Source organism: Anomaloglossus baeobatrachus, chromosome 6 (assembly GCF_048569485.1).
Source record: "Anomaloglossus baeobatrachus isolate aAnoBae1 chromosome 6, aAnoBae1.hap1, whole genome shotgun sequence".
Lineage (NCBI taxonomy): Eukaryota > Metazoa > Chordata > Amphibia > Anura > Aromobatidae > Anomaloglossus > Anomaloglossus baeobatrachus.
The window spans coordinates 452,947,579-452,968,882 of NC_134358.1; the positions used below are offsets into that span (position 1 = coordinate 452,947,579).

The following is a 21,304-nucleotide window of genomic DNA, read 5'->3' on the forward strand; positions in this document are numbered from 1 at the left end:
GAAGCCCCGCAGAACGGTAGGCTTCAAGAATTGGTTCTTTGATCCATCGAGCCAGGGTGGCCTTAGAAGCCTGCGACCCCTTGCGCTTACCAGCGACAAGGACAAAGAGTGCATCCGAACGGCGCAGGGGCGCTATGCGGGAAATGTAGATTCTGAGCGCTCTCACCAGATCTAACAAATGTAAATCCTTCTCATACCGATGAACTGCATGAGGACAAAACGAAGGCAAAGAGATATCCTGATTAAGATGAAAAGAGGATACCACCTTCGGGAGAAACTCCTGAATGGGGCGCAGCACTACCTTGTCCTGGTGGAAGACCAGGAAGGGAGCCTTGGATGACAGCGCTGCCAGCTCAGACACTCTCCGAAGAGATGTGATCGCTACCAGAAAAGCCACTTTCTGTGAAAGCCTAGAAAGTGAAACCTCCCTCAGAGGCTCGAAGGGCGGCTTCTGGAGGGCAACTAGTACCCTGTTCAGATCCCATGGATCTAACGGTCGCTTGTACGGGGGTACGATATGACGAACCCCCTGCAGGAACGTGCGCACCTTGGAAAGTCGTGCTAGACGCTTCTGAAAAAAGACAGATAGCGCCGAGACTTGCCCTTTAAGGGAGCCGAGCGACAAACCTTTTTCTAACCCAGATTGGAGGAAAGAAAGAAGGATAGGTAATGCAAATGGCCAGGGAGACACTCCCTGAGCAGAGCACCAGGATAAGAATATCCTCCACGTTCTGTGGTAGATCTTAGCAGACGTGGGCTTCCTAGCCTGTCTCATGGTGGCAACGACCCCTTGGGATAAGCCTGAAGACTCTAGGATCCAGGACTCAATGGCCACGCAGTCAGGTTGAGGGCCGCAGAATTCCGATGGAAAAACGGCCCTTGGGACAGTAAGTCTGGTCGGTCTGGCAGCGCCCACGGTTGGCCGACCGTGAGATGCCACAGATCCGGATACCACGCCCTCCTCGGCCAGTCTGGAGCGACGAGTATGACGCGGCTGCAGTCGGATCTGATCTTGCGTAGCACTCTGGGCAAGAGTGCCAGAGGTGGAAACACATAAGGGAGCCGGAACTGCGACCAATCTTGCACTAGGGCGTCTGCTGCTAGAGCTCTTTGATCGCGAGACCGTGCCATGAAGGTTGGGACCTTGTTGTTGTGCCGAGACGCCATTAGATCGACGTCCGGCCTTCCCCATCGGCGACAGATTTCCTGAAACACGTCCGGGTGAAGGGACCATTCCCCTGCGTCCATGCCCTGGCGACTGAGGAAGTCTGCTTCCCAGTTTTCTACGCCGGGGATGTGAACTGCGGATATGGTGGAGGCCGTGGCTTCCACCCACATCATAATGCGCCGGACTTCCTGGAAGGCTTGCCGACTGCGAGTCCCGCCCTGGTGATTGATGTATGCCACCGCTGTGGAGTTGTCCGATTGAATTCGGATCTGCTTCCCTTCCAGCCACTGCTGGAAGGCTAGCAGGGCAAGAAACACCGCTCTGATTTCCAGAACATTGATCTGAAGGCTGGACTCCTGCTGAGTCCACGTACCCTGAGCCCTGTGGTGAAGAAACACTGCTCCCCACCCTGACAGACTCGCGTCTGTCGTGACCACCGCCCAGGACGGTGGTAGGAAGGATCTTCCCTGTGATAATGAGGTGGGAAGAAGCCACCACTGCAGAGAGTCCTTGGCCGTCTGGGAAAGGGAGACTTTCCTGTCCAGGGATTTTGACTTCCCGTCCCATTGGCGGAGAATGTCCCATTGAAGTGGACGCAGATGAAACTGCGCAAACGGAACCGCCTCCATTGCCGCCACCATCTTCCCGAGGAAGTGCATGAGGCGTCTTAAGGAGTGCGACTGACTCTGAAGGAGAGCCTGCACCCCCGTCTGTAGTGACCTCTGCTTGCTCAGCGGAAGCTTCACTATCGCTGAGAGAGTATGAAACTCCATGCCAAGATACGTTAGTGATTGGGTCGGTGACAGATTTGACTTTGGGAAGTTGATGATCCACCCGAACGCCTGGAGAGTCTCCAGTGCAAAATTCAGGCTGAGTTGGCATGCCTCCTGAGAGGGTGCCTTGACCAATAGATCGTCCAAGTAAGGGATCACAGAGTGTCCGTGAGAGTGCAAGACTGCTACCACTGCTGCCATGATCTTGGTGAACACCCGGGGGGCTGTCGCCAGACCAAATGGCAGAGCCACGAACTGAAGATGTTCGTCTCCTATCACGAAGCGCAGAAAGCGTTGGTGCTCCGTAGCAATCGGCACGTGAAGATAAGCATCTTTGATGTCTATTGACGCTAGGAAATCTCCTTGGGACATTGAGGCAATGACTGAGCGGAGGGATTCCATCCGGAACCGCCTGGCGTTCACATGCTTGTTGAGCAGTTTTAGGTCCAGAACGGGACGGAAGGAGCCGTCCTTTTTTGGAACCACAAAGAGGTTGGAGTAAAATCCTCGGCCCCGTTCCAGAGGGGGGACAGGGATCACGACTCCTTCTGCTCTTAGAGAGTCCACCGCCTGCAGCAGGGCATCTGCTCGGTTGGGGTGTGGGGAGGTTCTGAAGAACCGAAGTGGAGGCCGAGAACTGAACTCGATTCTGTACCCGCGAGACAAAATGTCTGTTACCCACCGGTCCTTGACCTGTGACAGCCAAATGTCGCAAAAGCGGGAGAGCCTGCCACCGACCGAGGATGCGGAGGGAGGAGGCCGAAAGTCATGAGGTAGCCGCCTTGGAAGCGGTTCCTCCATTTGCTTTCCTGGGGCGTGAGTGAGCCCGCCAGGAATCTGAGCTCCCTTGTCCTTTCTGAGTCCCTTTGGACGAGGAGAATTGGGGCTTGCCCGAGCCTCGAAAGGACCGAAACCTCGACTGCCACTTTTTCTGTTGAGGTTTACTTGCCCTGGGCTGTGGTAAGGAAGAGTCCTTACCCTTGGACTGTTTTATGATTTCAGCCAATGGCTCACCAAACAGTCTGTCTCTAGATAATGGCAAGCTGGTTAAGCATTTTTTGGAACCAGCATCTGCTTTCCAGTCCTTTAACCATAAGGCTCTGCGCAAAACCACAGAATTGGCGGCCGCCATAGAGGTACGGCTCGTAGACTCTAGGACAGCATTGATAGCATAGGTCGCAAACGCAGACATTTGCGAAGTTAGGGACGCCACCTGTGGCACTGCTGGATGCATGATAGCATCCACCTGTGCTAAACCCGCTGAAATAGCCTGTAGTGCCCACACGGCCGCGAATGCTGGAGCAAACGACGCGCCGATAGCTTCATAGACAGATTTCAACCAAAGGTCCATCTGTCTGTCATTGGCATCTTTAAGTGAAGCGCCATCTTCTACTGCGACTATGGATCTAGCCGCCAGCTTGGAAATTGGGGGATCCACCTTTGGGCACTGGGTCCAGCGTTTGGCCACTTCAGGGGGAAAAGGATAACGGGTATCCTTAGAACGTTTAGAGAAACGCTTGTCTGGATGAGCGTCGTGCTTTTGGATTGATTCTCTGAAGTCAGAGTGGTCCAAAAAAGCACTTAATTTACGCTTGGGATACAGGAAATGGAACTTCTCCTGCTGTGCAGCTGCCTCCTCTGCAGAAGGGGCTGGGGGAGAAATATCCAACAGCCTATTAATCGCCGATATAAGGTCATTAACCATGGCGTCACCATCAGGGGCATCCAGATTGAGAGGGGCCTCAGGATTAGACTCCTGATCACCGTCCTCAGTCTCATCACAGAGAGACTCTTCTCGCTGAGACCCTGAGCAGTGTGATGACGTCGAGGGTCTTTCCCAGCGAGCACGCTTAGGCTGCCTGGGACTGTCATCTGAGTCAGAGACTTCAGCCTGTGATGCTTGAGACCCCCTTGAAGTACGGATTAGTTCCAACTGAGGGGGACCAGTGAGCATAGCCACAGCAGTGTCCATAGTCTGAGGAACTGGCCTGGCCTGCAAGGTCTCCAGGATCCTTGTCATAGCCTCAGACATTTTATCAGCAAACACTGCAAAGTCTGTCCCCGTCACCGGGGCAGGGTTCACAGGCGTCTCTGCCTGGGCTACCACCACAATAGGCTCTGGCTGGCGAAGTGCCACTGGGACTGAACATTGCACACAATGTGAATCATTGGAGCCTGCTGGTAGATTAGCCCCACATGCAGTACAAACAGTGTACACAGCCCGTGACTTGGCAGCCTTGCGTTTTGCGGATGACATGTTGCTGCGTCCTCAGAGCAGTACAGAGTGTCCAGCCAGAAGCAACCTTACAGTGCACTATATAAATATATATATATATATATATATGGTACCAATAAAGAAGTACACTAATATATCACTGAGGCACTAGTGGGGCCTGCACTACTGTGCAGCTTACCACCCGCTTAGGAGCGGTGTGTGGTCGCCAGAAATCCCTCTAGTCTGGGTCTCCCAGAGCCTGCTGCCTCCTTCCAGCCAGATCGCATGTGTAATGGCTGCCGGCGTCCTTGTGGAGAGGGGGGGCGGGCCCTGGGCGTACACCGACGAAGAGCGGGAAGTCTGCTTCCCCTTGTGCCTAGTGAGAGGGCTGGAGCATGTAAATAAGGCTCCAGCCCTCGGCGCAGCCATTGAGCAGCGTCTCTCCCCTACCCTGATTGACAGGGTGGGGGCGGGAACGAAGCGGCGCTAGGCCGCAGAAGCCGGGGGCTAAAGTTAAAAACGCCGCTGCCGTACAAGCGCGGTCGGCGCCAAGCCCCCGGCGCACTACAAGTCGCAGCTGCGCCGCCGCTCCAGGAGCGGTCGGCGCAGTAGTTCCCAACACACAATCGTCACTCAGCAAAGCTGCAGTGACCTAACCCCCAGCGTACAGCGCCACTGTCCCCGGCGCACTATAACGCTCAGCAAGCCCTGAGAGTGTCCGTGCCTGCCGGGGACACAGAGTACCTGAAGTTGCAGGGCCATGTCCCTGAACGGCACTCCCGCTCCCAATCCAGCAGGTTCTATGGGTCTGTGGATGGAGCCCGGCCCCAGGGCTTGGGGGCCAGCAGGATCCCACTTCCACAGAGCCCCTCAGGGGGATGTGGAAGGAAAACAGCATGTGGGCTCCAGCCTCCGTACCAGCAATAGGTACCTCAACCTTACAAGCACCATCACGGGTGAGAAGGGAGCATGCTGGGGGCCCTATATGGGCCCTCTTTTCTTCCATCCGATAGAGCCAGCAGCTACTGCTGACTACAAACAGTGGAGCTATGCGTGGATGTCTGACCTCCTTCGCACAAAGCAGAAAACTGGTGAGCCAGTGATCCCACTGGGGGTGTATAGCCAGAAGGGGAGGGGCCTTACACTTTTTAGTGTAATTGCTTTGTGTGGCCTCCGGAGGCAGTGCTATACACCCCAATCGTCCCAATCGTCTGGGTCTCCCAATAGAGCGCCGAAGAAAAGTTTGTTCCTTATTGTTGACTGTAGTTCGTCTATTTCAATCTTGGGGTGCTATTAAGATTGCAAAGCAATTTAAGAAACCCATTAGAACAGGTGAGGGATAAATTCTCTCATTCAATTTGAAATACTTCATCGTCCACCGCAAAATAAAGAACGACCTGTATTCTCCAGTCCCTAGGTATTAGGCTTCTCTGTGTACATTCTTCTAGGAACGCACAGTTACACCAAAATTTTAGTCCTTTTTTCCAAGAGGTATTTGAATCTGTTGATAATTTCCTGAAGAAAACCACCCCCGACCTCAATTCATACTGTAATCCTCCTTAAAGATGTCATTTAATTGTGAGAGTCACTCCTGATCGTGGTTGCTGAAATCTATATCGAGTTTAGGATAAGCTGTGAACACAGAAAGAACAATTAGATAAGATAGATTAAAAAAACCCCATCAAAACGCCTTTTAGAGCATGAATGATGTAAGAAGTCTGGCAGAAGCGCTACACCCAGTATACTAAGTGACAATGCTGGCATCCGAGGCCCTTTTTCTATATTATGCTCCACTCAGATGAGGTAGCAAAAAACCTGGCAACAAATTCCCTTTAACCCCTTCACGACCGGCCGATTTTTCGCTTTCCGTTTTTTTTTTTCGCCATTCTTTTTCTGAGAGACGTAACTTTTTTATTTTTCAGTCAATATGGTCATGTGAGGGCTCATTTTTTGCGGAACGAGCTGTACTTTTAAATGAAACCATCAGTTTTCCCATATAGTGTACTAGAAAATGGCAACAAAAATTCCAAATGCTGAAAAATTGCAAAAAGAAGGGAATTTTGTTACTTACCGTAAATTCCTTTTCTTCTAGCTCCTATTGGGAGACCCAGACGATTGGGTGTATAGCTACTGCCTCCGGAGGCCACACAAAGCATTACACTAAAAAGTGTAAGGCCCCTCCCCTTCTGGCTATACACCCCCAGTGGGATCACTGGCTCACCAGTTTTAGTGCAAAAGCAAGAAGGAGGAAAGCCAATAACTTGGTTAAACAAATTCACTCCGAGTAACATCGGAGAACTGAAAAACCGTTCAACATGAACAACATGTGTACCCGAAAAAACCCAAAAATCCCGAAGGACAACAGGGCGGGTGCTGGGTCTCCCAATAGGAGCTAGAAGAAAAGGAATTTACGGTAAGTAACAAAATTCCCTTCTTCTTCGGCGCTCCATTGGGAGACCCAGACGATTGGGACGTCCAAAAGCTGTCCCTGGGTGGGTAAAGAAATACCTTATGTTAGAGCTGCGAAGACAGCCCTCCCCTACGGGGAGGCAACTGCCGCCTGCAAGACTCTTCTACCTAGGCTGGCGTCCGCCGAAGCATAGGTATGCACCTGATAATGTTTGGTGAAAGTGTGCAGACTCGACCAGGTAGCTGCCTGGCACACCTGTTGAGCCGTAGCCTGGTGTCGCAATGCCCAGGACGCACCCACGGCTCTGGTAGAATGGGCCTTCAGCCCTGATGGAACCGGAAGCCCAGCAGAACGGTAGGCTTCAAGAATTGGTTCTTCGATCCATCGAGCCAGGGTGGCTTTGGAAGCCTGCGACCCTTTGCGCTTACCAGCGACAAGGACAAAGAGTGCATCGGAGCGGCGCAGGGGCGCCGTGCGGGAAATGTAGATTCTGAGTGCTCTCACCAGAGCTAACAAATGTAAATTCTTCTCATACCGATGAACTGCATGAGGACAAAAAGAAGGCAAAGAGATATCCTGATTAAGATGAAAAAAGGATACCACCTTCGGGAGAAACTCCTGAATGGGGCGCAGCACTACCTTGTCCTGGTGGAAGACCAGGAAAGGAGCCTTGGATGACAGCGCTGCTAGCTCAGACACTCTCCGAAGAGATGTGATCGCTACCAGAAAAGCCACTTTCTGTGATAGTCTAGAAAGTGAAACCTCCCTCAGAGGCTCGAAGGGCGGCTTCTGGAGGGCAACTAGTACCCTGTTCAGATCCCATGGATCTAACGGCCGCTTGTACGGGGGTACAATATGACAAACCCCCTGCCGGAACGTGCGCACCTTAGGAAGTCATGCTAGACGCTTTTGAAAAAAGACGGATAGCGTCGAGACTTGCCCTTTAAGGGAGCCGAGCGACAAACCTTTTTCTAACCCAGATTGCAGGAAAGAAAGAAAGGTAGGCAATGCAAAAGGCCAGGGAGACACTCCCTGAGCAGAGCACCAGGATAAGAATATGCTCCACGTTCTGTGGTAGATCTTAGCGGACGTGGGCTTCCTAGCCTGTCTCATGGTGGCAACGACCCCTTGGGATAATCCTGAAGACCCTAGGATCCAGGACTCAATAGCCACACGGTCAGGATTAAGGCCGCAGAATTCCGATGGAAAAACGGCCCTTGGGACAGTAAGTCTGGTCGGTCTGGTAGTGTCGACGGTTGGCCGACCGTGAGATGCCACAGATCCGGATACCACGCCCTCCTTGGCCAGTCTGGGGCGACGAGTATGACGCGGCTGCAGTCGGATCTGATCTTGCGTAGCACTCTGGGCAAGAGTGCCAGAGGTGGAAACACATAAGGGAGCCGGAACTGCGACCAATCTTGCACTAAGGCGTCTGCCGCCAGAGCTCTGTGATCGCGAGACCGTGCTATGAAGGTTGGGACCTTGTTGTTGTGCCTGGACGCCATTAGGTCGACGTCCGGCCTTCCCCAGCGGCTGCAGATTTCCTGAAACACGTCCGGGTGAAGGGACCATTCCCCTGCGTCCATGCCCTGGCGGCTGAGGAAGTCTGCTTCCCAGTTTTCTACGCCGGGGATGTGAACTGCGGATACGGTGGAGGCCGTGGCTTCCACCCACATCAGAATCCGCCGGACTTCCTGGAAGGCTTGCCGACTGCGTGTCCCTCCTTGGAGATTGATGTATGCCACCGCTGTGGAGTTGTCCGACTGAAGTCGGATCTGCTTTCCTTCCAGCCACTGCTGGAAGGCTAGTAGGGCAAGATACACTGCTCTGATTTCCAGAACATGGATCTGAAGGGTGGACTCCTGCTGAGTCCACGTACCCTGAGCCCTGTGGTGGAGAAAAACTGCTCCCCACCCTGACAGACTCGCGTCTGTCGTGACTACCGCCCAAGACGGTGGTAGGAAGGATTTTCCCTGTGATAATGAGGTGGGAAGAAGCCACCATTGCAGAGAGTCCTTCTGTGAAAAGGATACTTTCCTGTTCAGGGATGTTGACTTCCCGTCCCATTGGCGGAGAATGTCCCAATAAGAGGACGCAGATGAAACTGCGCAAACGGAACCGCCTCCATTGCCGCCACCAACTTCCCGAGGAAGTGCATGAGGCGTCTTAAGGAGTGCGACTGACCTTGACGGAGAGTCTGCACCCCAGTCTGTAGTGACCGCTGCTTGTCCAGCGGAAGCTTCACTAGCGCTGAGAGGGTATGAAACACCATGCCAAGATACGTTAGTGATTGGGTCGGTGACAGGTTTGACTTTGAGAAGTCGATGATCCACCCGAACGTCTGGAGAGTCTCCAGCGCAATATTCAGGCTGAGTTGGCATGCCTCTTGAGAGGGTGCCTTGACAAGTAGATCGTCCAAGTAAGGGATCACTCCCTGTGAGAGCAAGACTGCTACCACTGCCGCCATGACCTTGGTGAACACCCGTGGGGCTGTCGCCAGACCGAATGGCAGAGCTACGAACTGAAGATGGTCGTCTCCCATCACGAAACGTAGAAAACATTGGTGCTCTGTAGCAATCGGCACGTGGAGATAAGCATCTTTGATGTCTATTGATGCTAGGAAATATCCTTGAGACATTGAGGCAATGACGGAGCGGAGGGTTTCATCCGGAACCGCCTGGCCTCCACGTGCTTGTTGAGCAGTTTTAGGTCCAGAACGGAACGGAAAGAGCCATCCTTTTTTGGCACCACAACCAGATTGGAGGAAAACCGTGTCTTGTTCCTGAAGAGGAACAGGGATTACCACTCCTTCTGCCTGCAGAAGAGCATCGGCTCGGTGGGGACGTTCTGAAGAATCGAGTCGGAGGACGAGAACAGAACCCTGTCCTGTGCACGTGGGCACAATGTCCCTCACCCACCGGTCTGTGACCTGTGGCAGCTAAATGTCGCAAAGGCGAGCGAGTCTGCCATCAACCGCGGATGCGGAGAGATGAGAGAGCTGCGAGTCATGAGGAGACCGCCTTGGTAGCGGTTCCTCCGGCTGCCTTCCTTGGGCGTGATTGAGCCCCCGGAAACTGAGCCCCTCTGAGGCTTTTCAGCTCCTTTGGACGAGGACAATTGGGACCTGCCCGAGCTTGGGAAGGACCGAAACCTCGACTGTCCTTCCAGGACAGCATTAATAGGGTAAGTCGCAATGCAGACATTGCGAGGTTACGGACGCCCCTGCGGCACAAATGTACATATGCTCAAGACCAGCTGTGCAAGAACAGCTGAAAAGCTTAGGGTGCCCATACGGCTGTAAATGCCGGAGCAACCGACACGCCGATAGCCTCATAGACAGATTTCAACCAGAGTCCATCTGTCTGGCATCTTTAAGTGAAGTCCCATCTCCACTGCAACTATAGCTCTAGCCGCAAGCCTGGAGATTGGAGAATCCACCTTTGGACCCTGGGTCCCACGCTTGACCACGTCAGGGGAAAAGGATAACGTGTATCCTTAATACGTTTGGAGAAAACGCTTATCTGGTAAGCGTGGTGTTCCTGGACTGCTTCTCTGAAGTCAGCGTGGCCAGAAAAATACTCAATCTACGTTTGAGCTACTGAAATGGGACTTCTCCTGCTGTGAAGCTGACTCCTCCGCTGGGGGAGCTGAGGGAGAAAGATCCAACATTCCATTGATGGACGCTATAGGATCATTCCTTATGGCGTCACCATCCGGTGTATCCGGATTGAGAGCGTTGTCAGGATCAAAGTCCTGATCCGCTACGTCTGCCTTATCATACAGAGAGCCTCCTGGGACCCCCCCCGGAGCACCGATTTTATTCCCAGTGAGGGTGGCCAGGGAGCAATGATCCAGATTGCCCATGGCCTGTCCGGACTGCAAGTCTCTATCCCATTGCAACTCCATCCCTGTCCTTGGACAGGGTTGACAGGTGGTTCCTTTGGCCACGTCTAGTAGAGACCCCGGCTGACCAAGTGCTCCAGGGGAGCATTGCACACAATGGGGTTCAGTGCCGTGGAACAGTATCACATGCAGTAAAAACAGCATCGAAAGCCCGAGTTGCTTATATGCTGCTGCCGACTAGCCATCTAGGACATAGCCAAGAATGGCGACCGTACAATGCAATGTATAGCATACAAGCATAAAGTACAATGAACACTGCAGCACATGCAATACAAGCAGCATAGAAAGCCTGTGCCTTGGCACCCCTGCTTTTCTGCTGCTGTAGACTAGCCATCTAGGGGAATATAGCCCAGAATATCGACCATACAGTGCAATGTATAGCATACAAGCATAAGTACAAATGAACACTGCAACCCCTGCAATACAAGCAGCATAGAAAAAACATGTGCCTCAGCACCCCTGCTTTTCTGCTGCTGTAGTCTAGTCATTCTAGGCGAAAATAGCCCAGACTAGCGACTGTACAGTGCAGTGTATAGCATACAAGCATAAATACACATGAACACTTCAGTACATGCAATACAAGCAGCATAGAAAGCCTGTGCCTTAGCACCCTTGCTTTCCTGCTGCTGATGTGTCGCCATCTAAGAGGGCATATAGCCAAAAATAGCGACCTATGCAGTGTAAGCATAAAATACAAATGGACAACTGCGGTATTTAGTGGGGTCAGCACTTCAGGTGCCGCTTACCGCCCGCCTATAAGCGGGTGTGTGGTCGCCCTAGTCCTGTGCCTGGTCGCCCAGAGTCCGATCTCTCAGCTCGGACTGCAGGAATGGCTGCCGGCGTCCTTCTCCAGCTCGTGAGTAGGGGCGGGCCGTGGGCGTGCCCCCAAGTCAGAGCGGGAAACCAGCGTCCCACAGTGTCCAGTGAGAGGGCTGGAGCATGTAAATAAGGCTCCAGCCCTCGGCGCTGCTGATTGTACAGCGTCTCTCCCCTACCCTGATTGACAGGGTGGGGGCGGGAACGAAGCGGAGCTAGGCCGCAAAAGCCGGGGACTGGATTTATAAGCGCCGCCGCCGTAAAAGCGCGGTCGGCGCTAAGTCCCCGGCGCACTACAAGTCCCAGCCACGCCGCCGCTCCCGGAGCGTCCGGCGCGGTAGTTCCCCATACATAAAGTCACTCAGCTAGGCTGTAGTGACTGTAACCCTTTACTGTCCCCGGCGCACTAGCACACCCAGCAAGTCTGGAGTGTGCTGTGCCTGTGTGTACGGGGACACAGAGTACCTGAATGGTGCAGGGCCATGTCCCTGAACGGTACCCAGCTCCGTATCCAGCAGGTTCAATGGGTCTGTGGATGGAGCCCGGCCTCAGGGCTTTGGGGCCGGTAAGATCCCACTTCCTCAGAGCCCCTCAGGGGGATGTGGAAGGAAAAACAGCATGTGGGCTCCAGCCGCCGTACCAGCAATAGGTACCTCAACCTTACAAACCACAAGTGGGGTGAGAAGGGAGCATGCTGGGGGCCCTAGTATGGGCCCTCTTTTCTTCCATCCGATATAGTCAGCAGCTACTGCTGACTAAACAGTGGAGCTATGCGTGGATGTCTGACCTCCTTCGCACAAAGCAGAAAACTGGTGAGCCAGTGATCCCACTGGGGGTGTATAGCCAGAAGGGGAGGGGCCTTACACTTTTTAGTGTAATGCTTTGTGTGGCCTCCGGAGGCAGTAGCTATACACCCAATCGTCTGGGTCTCCCAATGGAGCGCCGAAGAAAAGTGCGATAGCACTATGGTTTTTGAGATATTTTATTCACTGTGTTCACTATATGGTAAAACTGATGTGTGGGTGTGATGCCTCAGGTCAGTGCGAGTTCGTAGACACCAAACATGTATAGGTTTACTTTTATATAAGGGGTTAAAAAAAAATCGGAAGTTTGTCCGAAAAAAGTGGCGCACGTTTTACGCCATATTCCGTGACCCGTAGCGTTCTCATTTTTCGGGATCTTAGGCTCAATGACGGCTTATTTTTTGTGTCTCGAGCTGACGTTTTTAACGGTACCATTTTTGCGCAGATGCTACGTTTTGATCGCCTCTTATTGCATTTTGCGCAAAAGTTGTGGCGACAAAAAAACGTCGTTTTGGCGTTTGGAATTTTTTTGCCGCTACGCCGTTTACTGATCAGATTAATTGATTTTATATTTTGATAGATTGGGCGTTTCTGAACGCGGCGATACCAAATGTGTGTATATTTTTTATTTTTTTAACCCTTTAATTTTCAATGGGGCGAATGGGGGGTGATTTGAACTTTTAGGTTTTTTTGTTTTTTTTTAATTTTTTAAAACTTATTTTTTTACTTTTTTTTTTTATTTTACTAGTCCCCCTAGGGGGCTATTGCGATCAGCATTCCGATCGCTCTGCAGTATCTGCTGATCACAGCTGCAAGGCTGTAAACAGCAGATACGCTCTCTTTCTCTTTTGCTGTGCCCCGGGCACAGCGAAAGTGAAACTAAGTCAGGTGTAGTACAGGAGTCATCACATGACCCTGTGCTACCATGACAACTATCGGGAGTCACGTGATCGCGTCACGTGACTTCCGGTTTCGGCGGTAAGTAAAAACTTTACCGCGATCGCGCTTATAATGGCGCTGTCATGTATTGACAGCGCCATATAAGGGGTTAATCGGCACGAGCAGATAACGATTCTGCTCGTGCCTAGCAGGCACACATCTCAGCTGTGAAAATCAGCTGAGATGTGTGCCGATCGCGGCATGCTGCCGCCGGAGGACCGCGGGCAGTAAGATTATGTCATTTAGGACGTAATTTTACGGCCCGCGGTCGTTAAGGGGTTAAAGTCAAAATGTTGACTAGAAAAATAGAAAGCCAAGTGGCACTCACCACCCGTAAAATAAGTCTTATTTGATACACATTAAAAGTCCATGCAGGGGCTGCATGGCGAGGACGCGGGACGCACAGACTACAGCCATTTTGCGTGGCTTGCACCCTTCTACACGTCTCCACCTACTTGCTGATGTCAAACTATTTCATCTCAAAATACACGTTGATTTTTCAGCAAGAAAACACACAATTATAAATCCAGCAAAAATAAAAAACAGACAATACACATTATAATAATATCTATAAAAACACGGACAAATCATTTTGGTCATTGACACCTAAGGGGCCATGTGGAACTAACCTCAGAAACCATCCACCCTCACATCATAGAAGCAGTATATAGAGATCCCCTCCCCTTCAGGTGAGTTAACCCACTCCAGACTGAAGGGATTTAACATCAGACCCATGCACATCAATCTTGTGCTTTATTAATTTAGTGGCTCCTACTCCCGTTCTAATGGAGTGAACGGCTCTCTAAACCTAACAAAAAGTGGCCTAATAGTCTTTCCGCTGTAATAAAATTTGCACAGACACATTACAACAAAGACTACATTATTAGTCCCAAGAAATGTTAGATGCGACAACCGCCAAGGACAGCGCCGCTGAGGACAGCATCGCGGGGACAGGTGAGTATTCACAAAGCAAGCAGTGTGCGCAGTGACGTCCAGGAGGTCACTGGAGTTCCCAATGAACTGATGACATCCTGATGACACCCCCACGACACAGCGGGTGTCAGGGGGGTGACTTCACTAGTTGATCAAAGTTGTTTGGGAACTGATGAGTCCCCGATGCTGTCCTTGCGATGATCCGGCTTCCAGGTCCTCACCAGACACACACACACACGTATACACACTTATGTATACACACATGACACACATGGATAGACCAAGCACATACACACATATAGCGCACATGCAAGTATACACTGAACACACACACTGCTGGATACTCCACTGTCCCCAGCAATGCGGTCCCCGGCACTGAAGTCCCCAGTGAATAATCAATGATAATAGTGAGCGGTGGTCAGAAGCGGGAAACAGCAGAGCCGAAGAAAACAGTGCTAGATTCAGGTGAATATAGAAAATCTTTTTATTTAAAAGACCTGTGTTACACTGATGTCACACAGATCACATCAGTGTGTGGTCCGTGTGAGACCCGTGCGGCCAGATAAAAAAAAAACGACATGTGTACGTGCGGGGCCATGAGGGGAGGGGGGTGGTCACACGGTCCGTGTGAAAACACATCTATGTAACAGAATAGAATAAGATGGGTACGTGTGATATCCGTGTTAAAAACGGATGTCACACGTACCTGATACACGGACGTCTGAAACCAGCCTTACCTTGTACAAATCTCCCACTTTAACAACACCAAAGAAACCCCAGACCATCACATTACTTCCACCATGCTTGACAGAAGGCGTTAGGCACTCTTCCAGCATCTTTTCAGTTGTTCTGCATCTCATAAATGTTCTTCTGTTTGATCCAAACACCTCAAACATTGATTTGTCTGTCTAGAACACTTTTTTCCAATCTTCCTCTGTCCAGTGTCTGTTCTTTTGCCCATAATCTTTTCATTGTATTAGCCAGTCTCAGATATGGCTTTTTCTTTGCCACTCTGACCTGAAGGCCAGCATCCCGGAGTTGCCTCTTCAATGTAGACGTTGACGCTGGCATTTTGCAGGTGCTATTTAATGAAGCTGCCAGTTGAGGACCTGTGGGGCGTCGATTTCTCAAACTAGAGACTCTAATGGACTTGTCTTGTTGCTCAGTTGTGCAGCGCGGCCTCCCACTTCTCTTTCTACTCTGGTTAGAGCTTGTTTGTGCTCTCCTCTGAAGGGAGTAGTACACACTGTTGTAGGAAATCTTCAGTTTCTTGGCAATTTCTCGCATGGAATATCCTTCATTTCTAAGAACAAGAATAGACTGTCAAGTTTCACATGAAAGTTCTCTTTTTATGGCCATTGTGAGAGTTTAATGGAACCAACCAAGGATTCTCAACTAGCTCAAAGGAAGGTTTTATAGCTTCTCTAATCAGCAAAACTGTTTTCAGCTGTGCTAACATACTTGCAGAAGGGTTTAAGGGATTCCTAAACATCCATTAGCCTTTTAACACAGTTAGCAACCCAATGTACCATTAGAACACTGGAATGGTGGTTGTTGAAAACGGGCCTCTATACAGCTATGTAGATATTGCATTAAAAAAACAGACGTTTGCAGCTAGAATAGTCATTTACCACATTAATATATAGTGTGCATTTCTGTTTAATTTAAAGTTAGCTTCATTGGGGGAAAAAAAAAGTGCTTTTCTTTCAAAAATAAGAATAAGGAAATATCCAATTGACCCTAAACTTTTGAACTGTAGTGTAAATACTTTTAAAAAAGTTGCATGCGGTTCCTCTTATTTTGACGCACAACTAAGATAAGCGCACGGCTGGGGGCTGCAGCTTTATCTGCACTGAGTATCACAATATGGGGGGACCCTACACCAATTTTTTTAAATGTATTTTTACACCATAGAGGGTGAGGGCGCAGTCTGACTGCAACCAATCATAGACGCTGGGACTGCCAGTGGGCGGGGGAAGCAGTGAATATGTATGAGGTTAATGAGCGGCCCCAGAAGTAGTGTTACCACCGTGGGGGAGCCTCAGTAAGTATAGTGCGCCTGCTCTAATCCCCCTAGCCCTATCTACCACCATTTTACAGCACAATAGTCGGGTCCCCAGAAACTTATATGGGGTTCGGCGTCCGGGCAGCTCTTGGATTAATTCCGGTCCCAAACCAGGGTTATTTCTTTGTATCTGGTTGGCCCCACTAATCCCGGATACCTGCAGGTTCGCCCATCACTACCTAGGACATGACCCATGGTGTGCAGGTTACACTCTCACTGAGTAGTGCTTGGATCACAACTCTTACCATCAAAAGCAACAGGTTTATGAAGTTTCTAGAGGAAAATCCTCTGCTGCCCACAGCAGCCAATCACAGCGCTGCTTTTATTTTTTTCTACTCCTGAAAGAAAAAAAAAGCTGCGCTGTGATTGGCTGCTAGGGGCAATAGAGACAGCTTTTCTTTTAGCCAGCGTTAGCTGCCTTATTGACTACAGAAACCTTGTAGCTGGTCTGTATTGTGCCCACCATGGCTGCTGCCAGGGAACAATAGCGTGTAGGTTAGTGTCTGCACTGCCAGTTCCCACACTCCGGCTGCGGAGACCGGGGCTCCCGCACACGCTCCATTATTTCTCTCTGATGCTGCCGTGACGTCACACGACTTCGTATTCCCGCCCTCCCCTCCTCACCGTCGAAGGCTCCGCCCCATTCTAACATGACGTCATGGATTCGGAGCGCCGCTATTGGTTGGCCCATGTTCCCGGGCCCCCGTGTGTAATGCGGAGAGCGGAAGCGGCGCTCTGTATTGTCTGCGGGAGGAAGAGGAGGGGGAACCGGGGTCAGCGCTGCAGACACAGCTGGGCTCTCCGTTCTGAACGCGCGGTGCCTGCGTCATTCATGCCTCCGGTTCACATGCCGCGTCCTCGGCAGCCGAACCGCAGCGGGGGGCTGTAGCACCGACACGCCGGATTTTACCTTCATTTTTTACACAGAAAATCCGCACAGAGACTCCGGCGGAGGCTAGGCCGAGAGCAGACACTGTGGGCCGTGCACAAGGGGGAGGCCGAGGGGAGACACAGGCCCGGAGCAGGCGGCAATAGCGATCTCCGTGCTGCGGGGGGAGGAGCCGCGCACAATAGCAGCTCCTCAGTATTAATCCGCGATTACTGCAGTTCTCTGGGAGGAGGAAGATGTCCAAGTCCAGCGGCGGCGGCGGCGGAGGAGGAGCCGGAGGAGGAGGGACCGGGGCACTCACCTGGGTGGTAAGTAACAGAGGCCTGTGTGCAGGAGCGGAGGGTGACTGCAGCACCACCTGCTGGTGGGAGGAGGACCAGGGCACTCACAGGCCTGTGTGGAGGGTGACTGCAGCACCACCTGCTGGTGGGAGGAGGACCAGGGCACTCACAGGCCTGTGTGCAGGAGCGGAGAGTGACTGCAGCACCACCTGCTGGTGGGAGGAGGGACCGGGGCACTCACAGGCCTGTGTGCAGGAGCGGAGGGTGACTGCAGCACCACCTGCTGGTGGGAGGAGGGACCGGGGCACTCACAGGCCTGTGTGGAGGGTGACTGCAGCACCACCTGCTGGTGGGAGGAGGACCAGGGCACTCACAGGCCTGTGTGGAGGGTGACTGCAGCACCACCTGCTGGTGGGAGGAGGACCAGGGCACTCACAGGCCTGTGTGGAGGGTGACTGCAGCACCACCTGCTGGTGGGAGGAGGACCAGGGCACTCACAGGCCTGTGTGCAGGAGCGGAGAGTGACTGCAGCACCACCTGCTGGTGGGAGGAGGGACCAGGGCACTCACAGGCCTGTGTGCAGGAGCGGAGGGTGACTGCAGCACCACCTGCTGGTGGGAGGAGGGACCGGGGCACTCACAGGCCTGTGTGCAAGGGGGAGGGGATGATTGCAGTGCCACCTGGGTGGTAACAGGCCTGTGTGCAGGAGTGAGGGTGACTGCAGCACCACTTGGGCGGTAACAGAGACTTTGGGGGGGTTGACTGCCACGCCACCTGCTGATGGGAGGAGGGACCAGGGCACTCACCTGGGTAGTAAGAGGCCTGTGTGCAGGAATGGGGGGTTGACTGCAGCACCACCTGCTGGTGGGGGGAGGGACCAGGGCACTCACCTGGGTAGTAAGAGGCCTGTGTGCAGGAATGGGGGGTTGACTGCAGCACCACCTGCTGGTGGGGGGAGGGACCAGGGCACTCACCTGGGTAGTAAGAGGCCTGTGTGCAGGAATGGGGGGTTGACTGCAGCACCACCTGCTGGTGGGGGGAGGGACCAGGGCACTCACCTGGGTAGTAAGAGGCCTGTGTGCAGGAATGGGGGGTTGACTGCAGCACCACCTGCTGGTGGGGGGAGGGACCAGGGCACTTACCTGGGTAGTAAGAGGCCTGTGTGCAGGAATGCAGGGGGGTTGACTGCAGCACCACCTGCTGGTGTGAGGAGGGAACGGGGCACTTGCCTGGGTGGTAACAGGCCTGTGTGCAGGGGTGGGGGGTCACTGCAGCGCCACCTGAGCAGTAACAGAGGCCTGTATGCAGGAGTCTGGGGGTGACTGCAGTGTCACCTGCTGGTGAGAGGAGGGACCAAGGCACTCACCTGGGTGGTAACAGGTGTGGCGGCTGTCTGGAGTCACAGGCACTAAATGGCTATCATGGACATTTTAGGCACCAGCTGCCCACTGTGCAGGATACAGAGGTACCCTAAAGCCTTTTAACCCCTGTACAGGGATCTGGATTTACTGCAAGGTCCAGGAGATCACTGCCTATGGAAAGGCTGCAGTCCAGAGACTGTGATAGTTGCAGCCAGGTTGATAAAACCAGGAGGTACAAAAAAGGGGCAGAATCAGCAGGCAATAGAATAGTCAGGTAATCAGGCCGTGGTCAAAATGGAGATGTGAGCAAAGTACAAAACAGCAGACAGAATAGTCGGAAAACAGGCCGATGTCAAACTGGGCAGAAACAGAGAAACATGAAGCACTAGGCCAGTGATGGCGAACCTGTGGCACTCCAGCTGTTGCAAAACTACAATTCCCATCATGTCTTCACAGCCAAAGCTTTTGCTTTGAATGGCCAGGCATGATGGGAATTGGAGTTTTGCAACAGCTGGAGTGCCACAGGTTCGCCATCACTGCACTAGGCTATATCTGGCAGGAGCCAGCAGACCACAGAAGGTATAAGAAGGGTGTGGTGCCTTCCCATAGGCTAGAGCTGGAAGCTGATAAGTTCAGCTGTGAAGCACATGCCACCACAGTGAGCCAGTGGTACTGCAGGACCTGGCAATGCCGAGCTTAGTAGATGGGCGGAGCCTGCGCCCACCAGAGCTAATGGTACCGACTCCTCCCCTACCACCAGCTCCGCCTACAGCAGGAATAAAGCGGTGACTAAAGCAGAAATAGGCTGGTGGAGATGTGACAAGAGGCCTGTGTGCAGGAGTAGGGGGTGACTGCAGTGTCACCTGGTGGTGGGTGGAGGAATCAGGGCACTCACCTGGGCGATATTGGACGCCTATGTGCAGGAGTGTGGGGTGACTGCAGCGCCACCTGCTGTTGGGAGGAGATTCAACAGATGCTGACTAGCACAATGGGGTGAGAGTTGCTGCTGTGGGGGACTGATGTGGAGACATTCACTACTCAAATTTCACATCACAAATTGGATTTGTGATAAATGTACCGACAGTGTGGCCCCCCATTGATGTAAGAGCAGGGGACTCGTCCTCCATGGATATGTATGGTCATTAATTGATTCACACAACACAGTCCAATGGCCACGTCAGTGATCTTCAGTCAGCGGACAGTAGATGCGGTCATCGGAGCCCTGTTGGCCACCACCTACCTGCCAGTATGTGTGGCTCTTTTAATTAGCTGGCCTGATGTTGTGGTGCGACACGTGAAGTCACGCGAGGCTGGCTTATCAAAGGGCCACAGATGCTGGCGGTGGCTCGCAGGTGTCCTGTCCAATCACTGCAGTTCACTGACATGGCCACTGGATGAGGACTTAGGCTATGTCCGCACGTTGCTTTTTACCTGCTTTTTCAACTGCAGCGTTTATTGCCAAAATGGTTGTGTTCTGCTTTTCAAGCAAAGTCTATGGGAATTTGGGTTTCTTGTCCGCACTATGCAGTTCAAACTGCAGCCTTTTTGTTGCAGAACTTTGGTCAAAAACTCAGCTTTGCAGTGCAAAACCCAAATGGCAAAAACTGACATGTCAGTTGTTTTTGCCATTTGGGTTTTGCACTGCAAAGCTGAGTTTTTGACCAAAGTTCTGCAACAAAAAGGCTGCAGTTTGAACTGCATAGTGCGGACAAGAAACCCAAATTCCCATAGACTTTGCTTGAAAAGCAGAACACAACCATTTTGGCAATAAACGCTGCAGTTGAAAAAGCAGCAAAAAAGCAGGTAAAAAGCAACGTGCGGATATAGCCTCACAAATAGATTTCCACCAAATTTAGTGGTCATGCTTGCTGAGGGCAGTCTCCTATTCCAGGTTTATTCCCTAGCCGTAGGATAGGACATCACTTACTGATAGGATCTTGGAGATGGGAATACTCCTTTAAGGCTATGTGCGCACTAGTGCGTTTTACCCGCGGATTTACCTGCGGAAATTTCTTGAGAAATGTCTGCAATCTTTGTGCAGACATTTCCCAGCAAATCCTATGGTAAAAAAAAATAGCTGTGCGCACTGGTGTGGATTTTTCTCAAGAAATTTCCTTGAGAAGAATTTCTCGAGAAACTTTCTTGAGAAAATGAACATGTCCATTATTTCCGCAGGTACCCTGCGGATTTCGGCAGTACAGCCTGCAAAAATCCGCAGGGAACCACCCGCGGGAAAATCGCGGCTATTCCGCGGCAAATCCGCATGCGGATTTGGTGCGGATTTTTTCCGGAGGTCCGGAAATCTTTCACTCCCAGAAGTTTCTCAAGAAATTTTCTTGAGAAACTTCTCATTTCTAGTGCGCACATAGCCTAAGGGTACCTTCACACTTAGCGATGCAGCAGCGATCCGACCAGCGATCTGACCTGGTCAGGATCGCTGCTGCATCGCTACATGGTCGCTGGTGAGCTGTCAAACAGGCAGATCTCACCAGTGAACAGCCGCCAGCAGCGACGTGCAAGCGACGCTGCGCTTGCACGGAGCCGCCGTCTGGAAGCTGCGGAGACTGGTAACTAAGGTAAACATCGGGTATGGTTACCCGATGTTTACATTAGTTACCAGCGCACACCGCTTAGCTGTGTGTGCAGGGAGCAGGGAGCCGCGCACACTGAGCGCTGGCTCCTTGCTCTCCTAGCTACAGTACACATCGGGTTAATTAACCCGATGTGTAATGCAGCTACATGTGCAGA

General features: G+C 52.1%; 1 protein-coding gene and 1 long non-coding RNA gene across 2 annotated transcripts in view; one reads left to right on the plus strand and one right to left on the minus strand.

The window, feature by feature from the left end:
* Positions 1 to 5,398: 5,398 nt before the first annotated feature.
* Positions 5,399 to 16,588, minus strand: LOC142244434 (uncharacterized). The gene is made up of 3 exons (XR_012724544.1): positions 16,489 to 16,588; positions 14,698 to 15,263; positions 5,399 to 5,788 (listed from the first exon to the last, which is right to left on the minus strand). It is a non-coding gene; the product is annotated as an uncharacterized LOC142244434 (long non-coding RNA).
* Positions 16,589 to 16,746: 158 nt separating this feature from the next.
* TOP2B (DNA topoisomerase II beta) overlaps positions 16,747 to 21,304 on the plus strand; it is a 163,833-nt gene continuing 159,275 nt past the window's right edge. Inside the window, exon 1 of the mRNA XM_075315280.1 lies at positions 16,747 to 17,222. Within this exon, the coding sequence (XP_075171395.1) occupies positions 17,151 to 17,222 (72 nt within the window). The 5' untranslated portion in view covers positions 16,747 to 17,150. The remainder of the gene's footprint in view (positions 17,223 to 21,304) is intronic.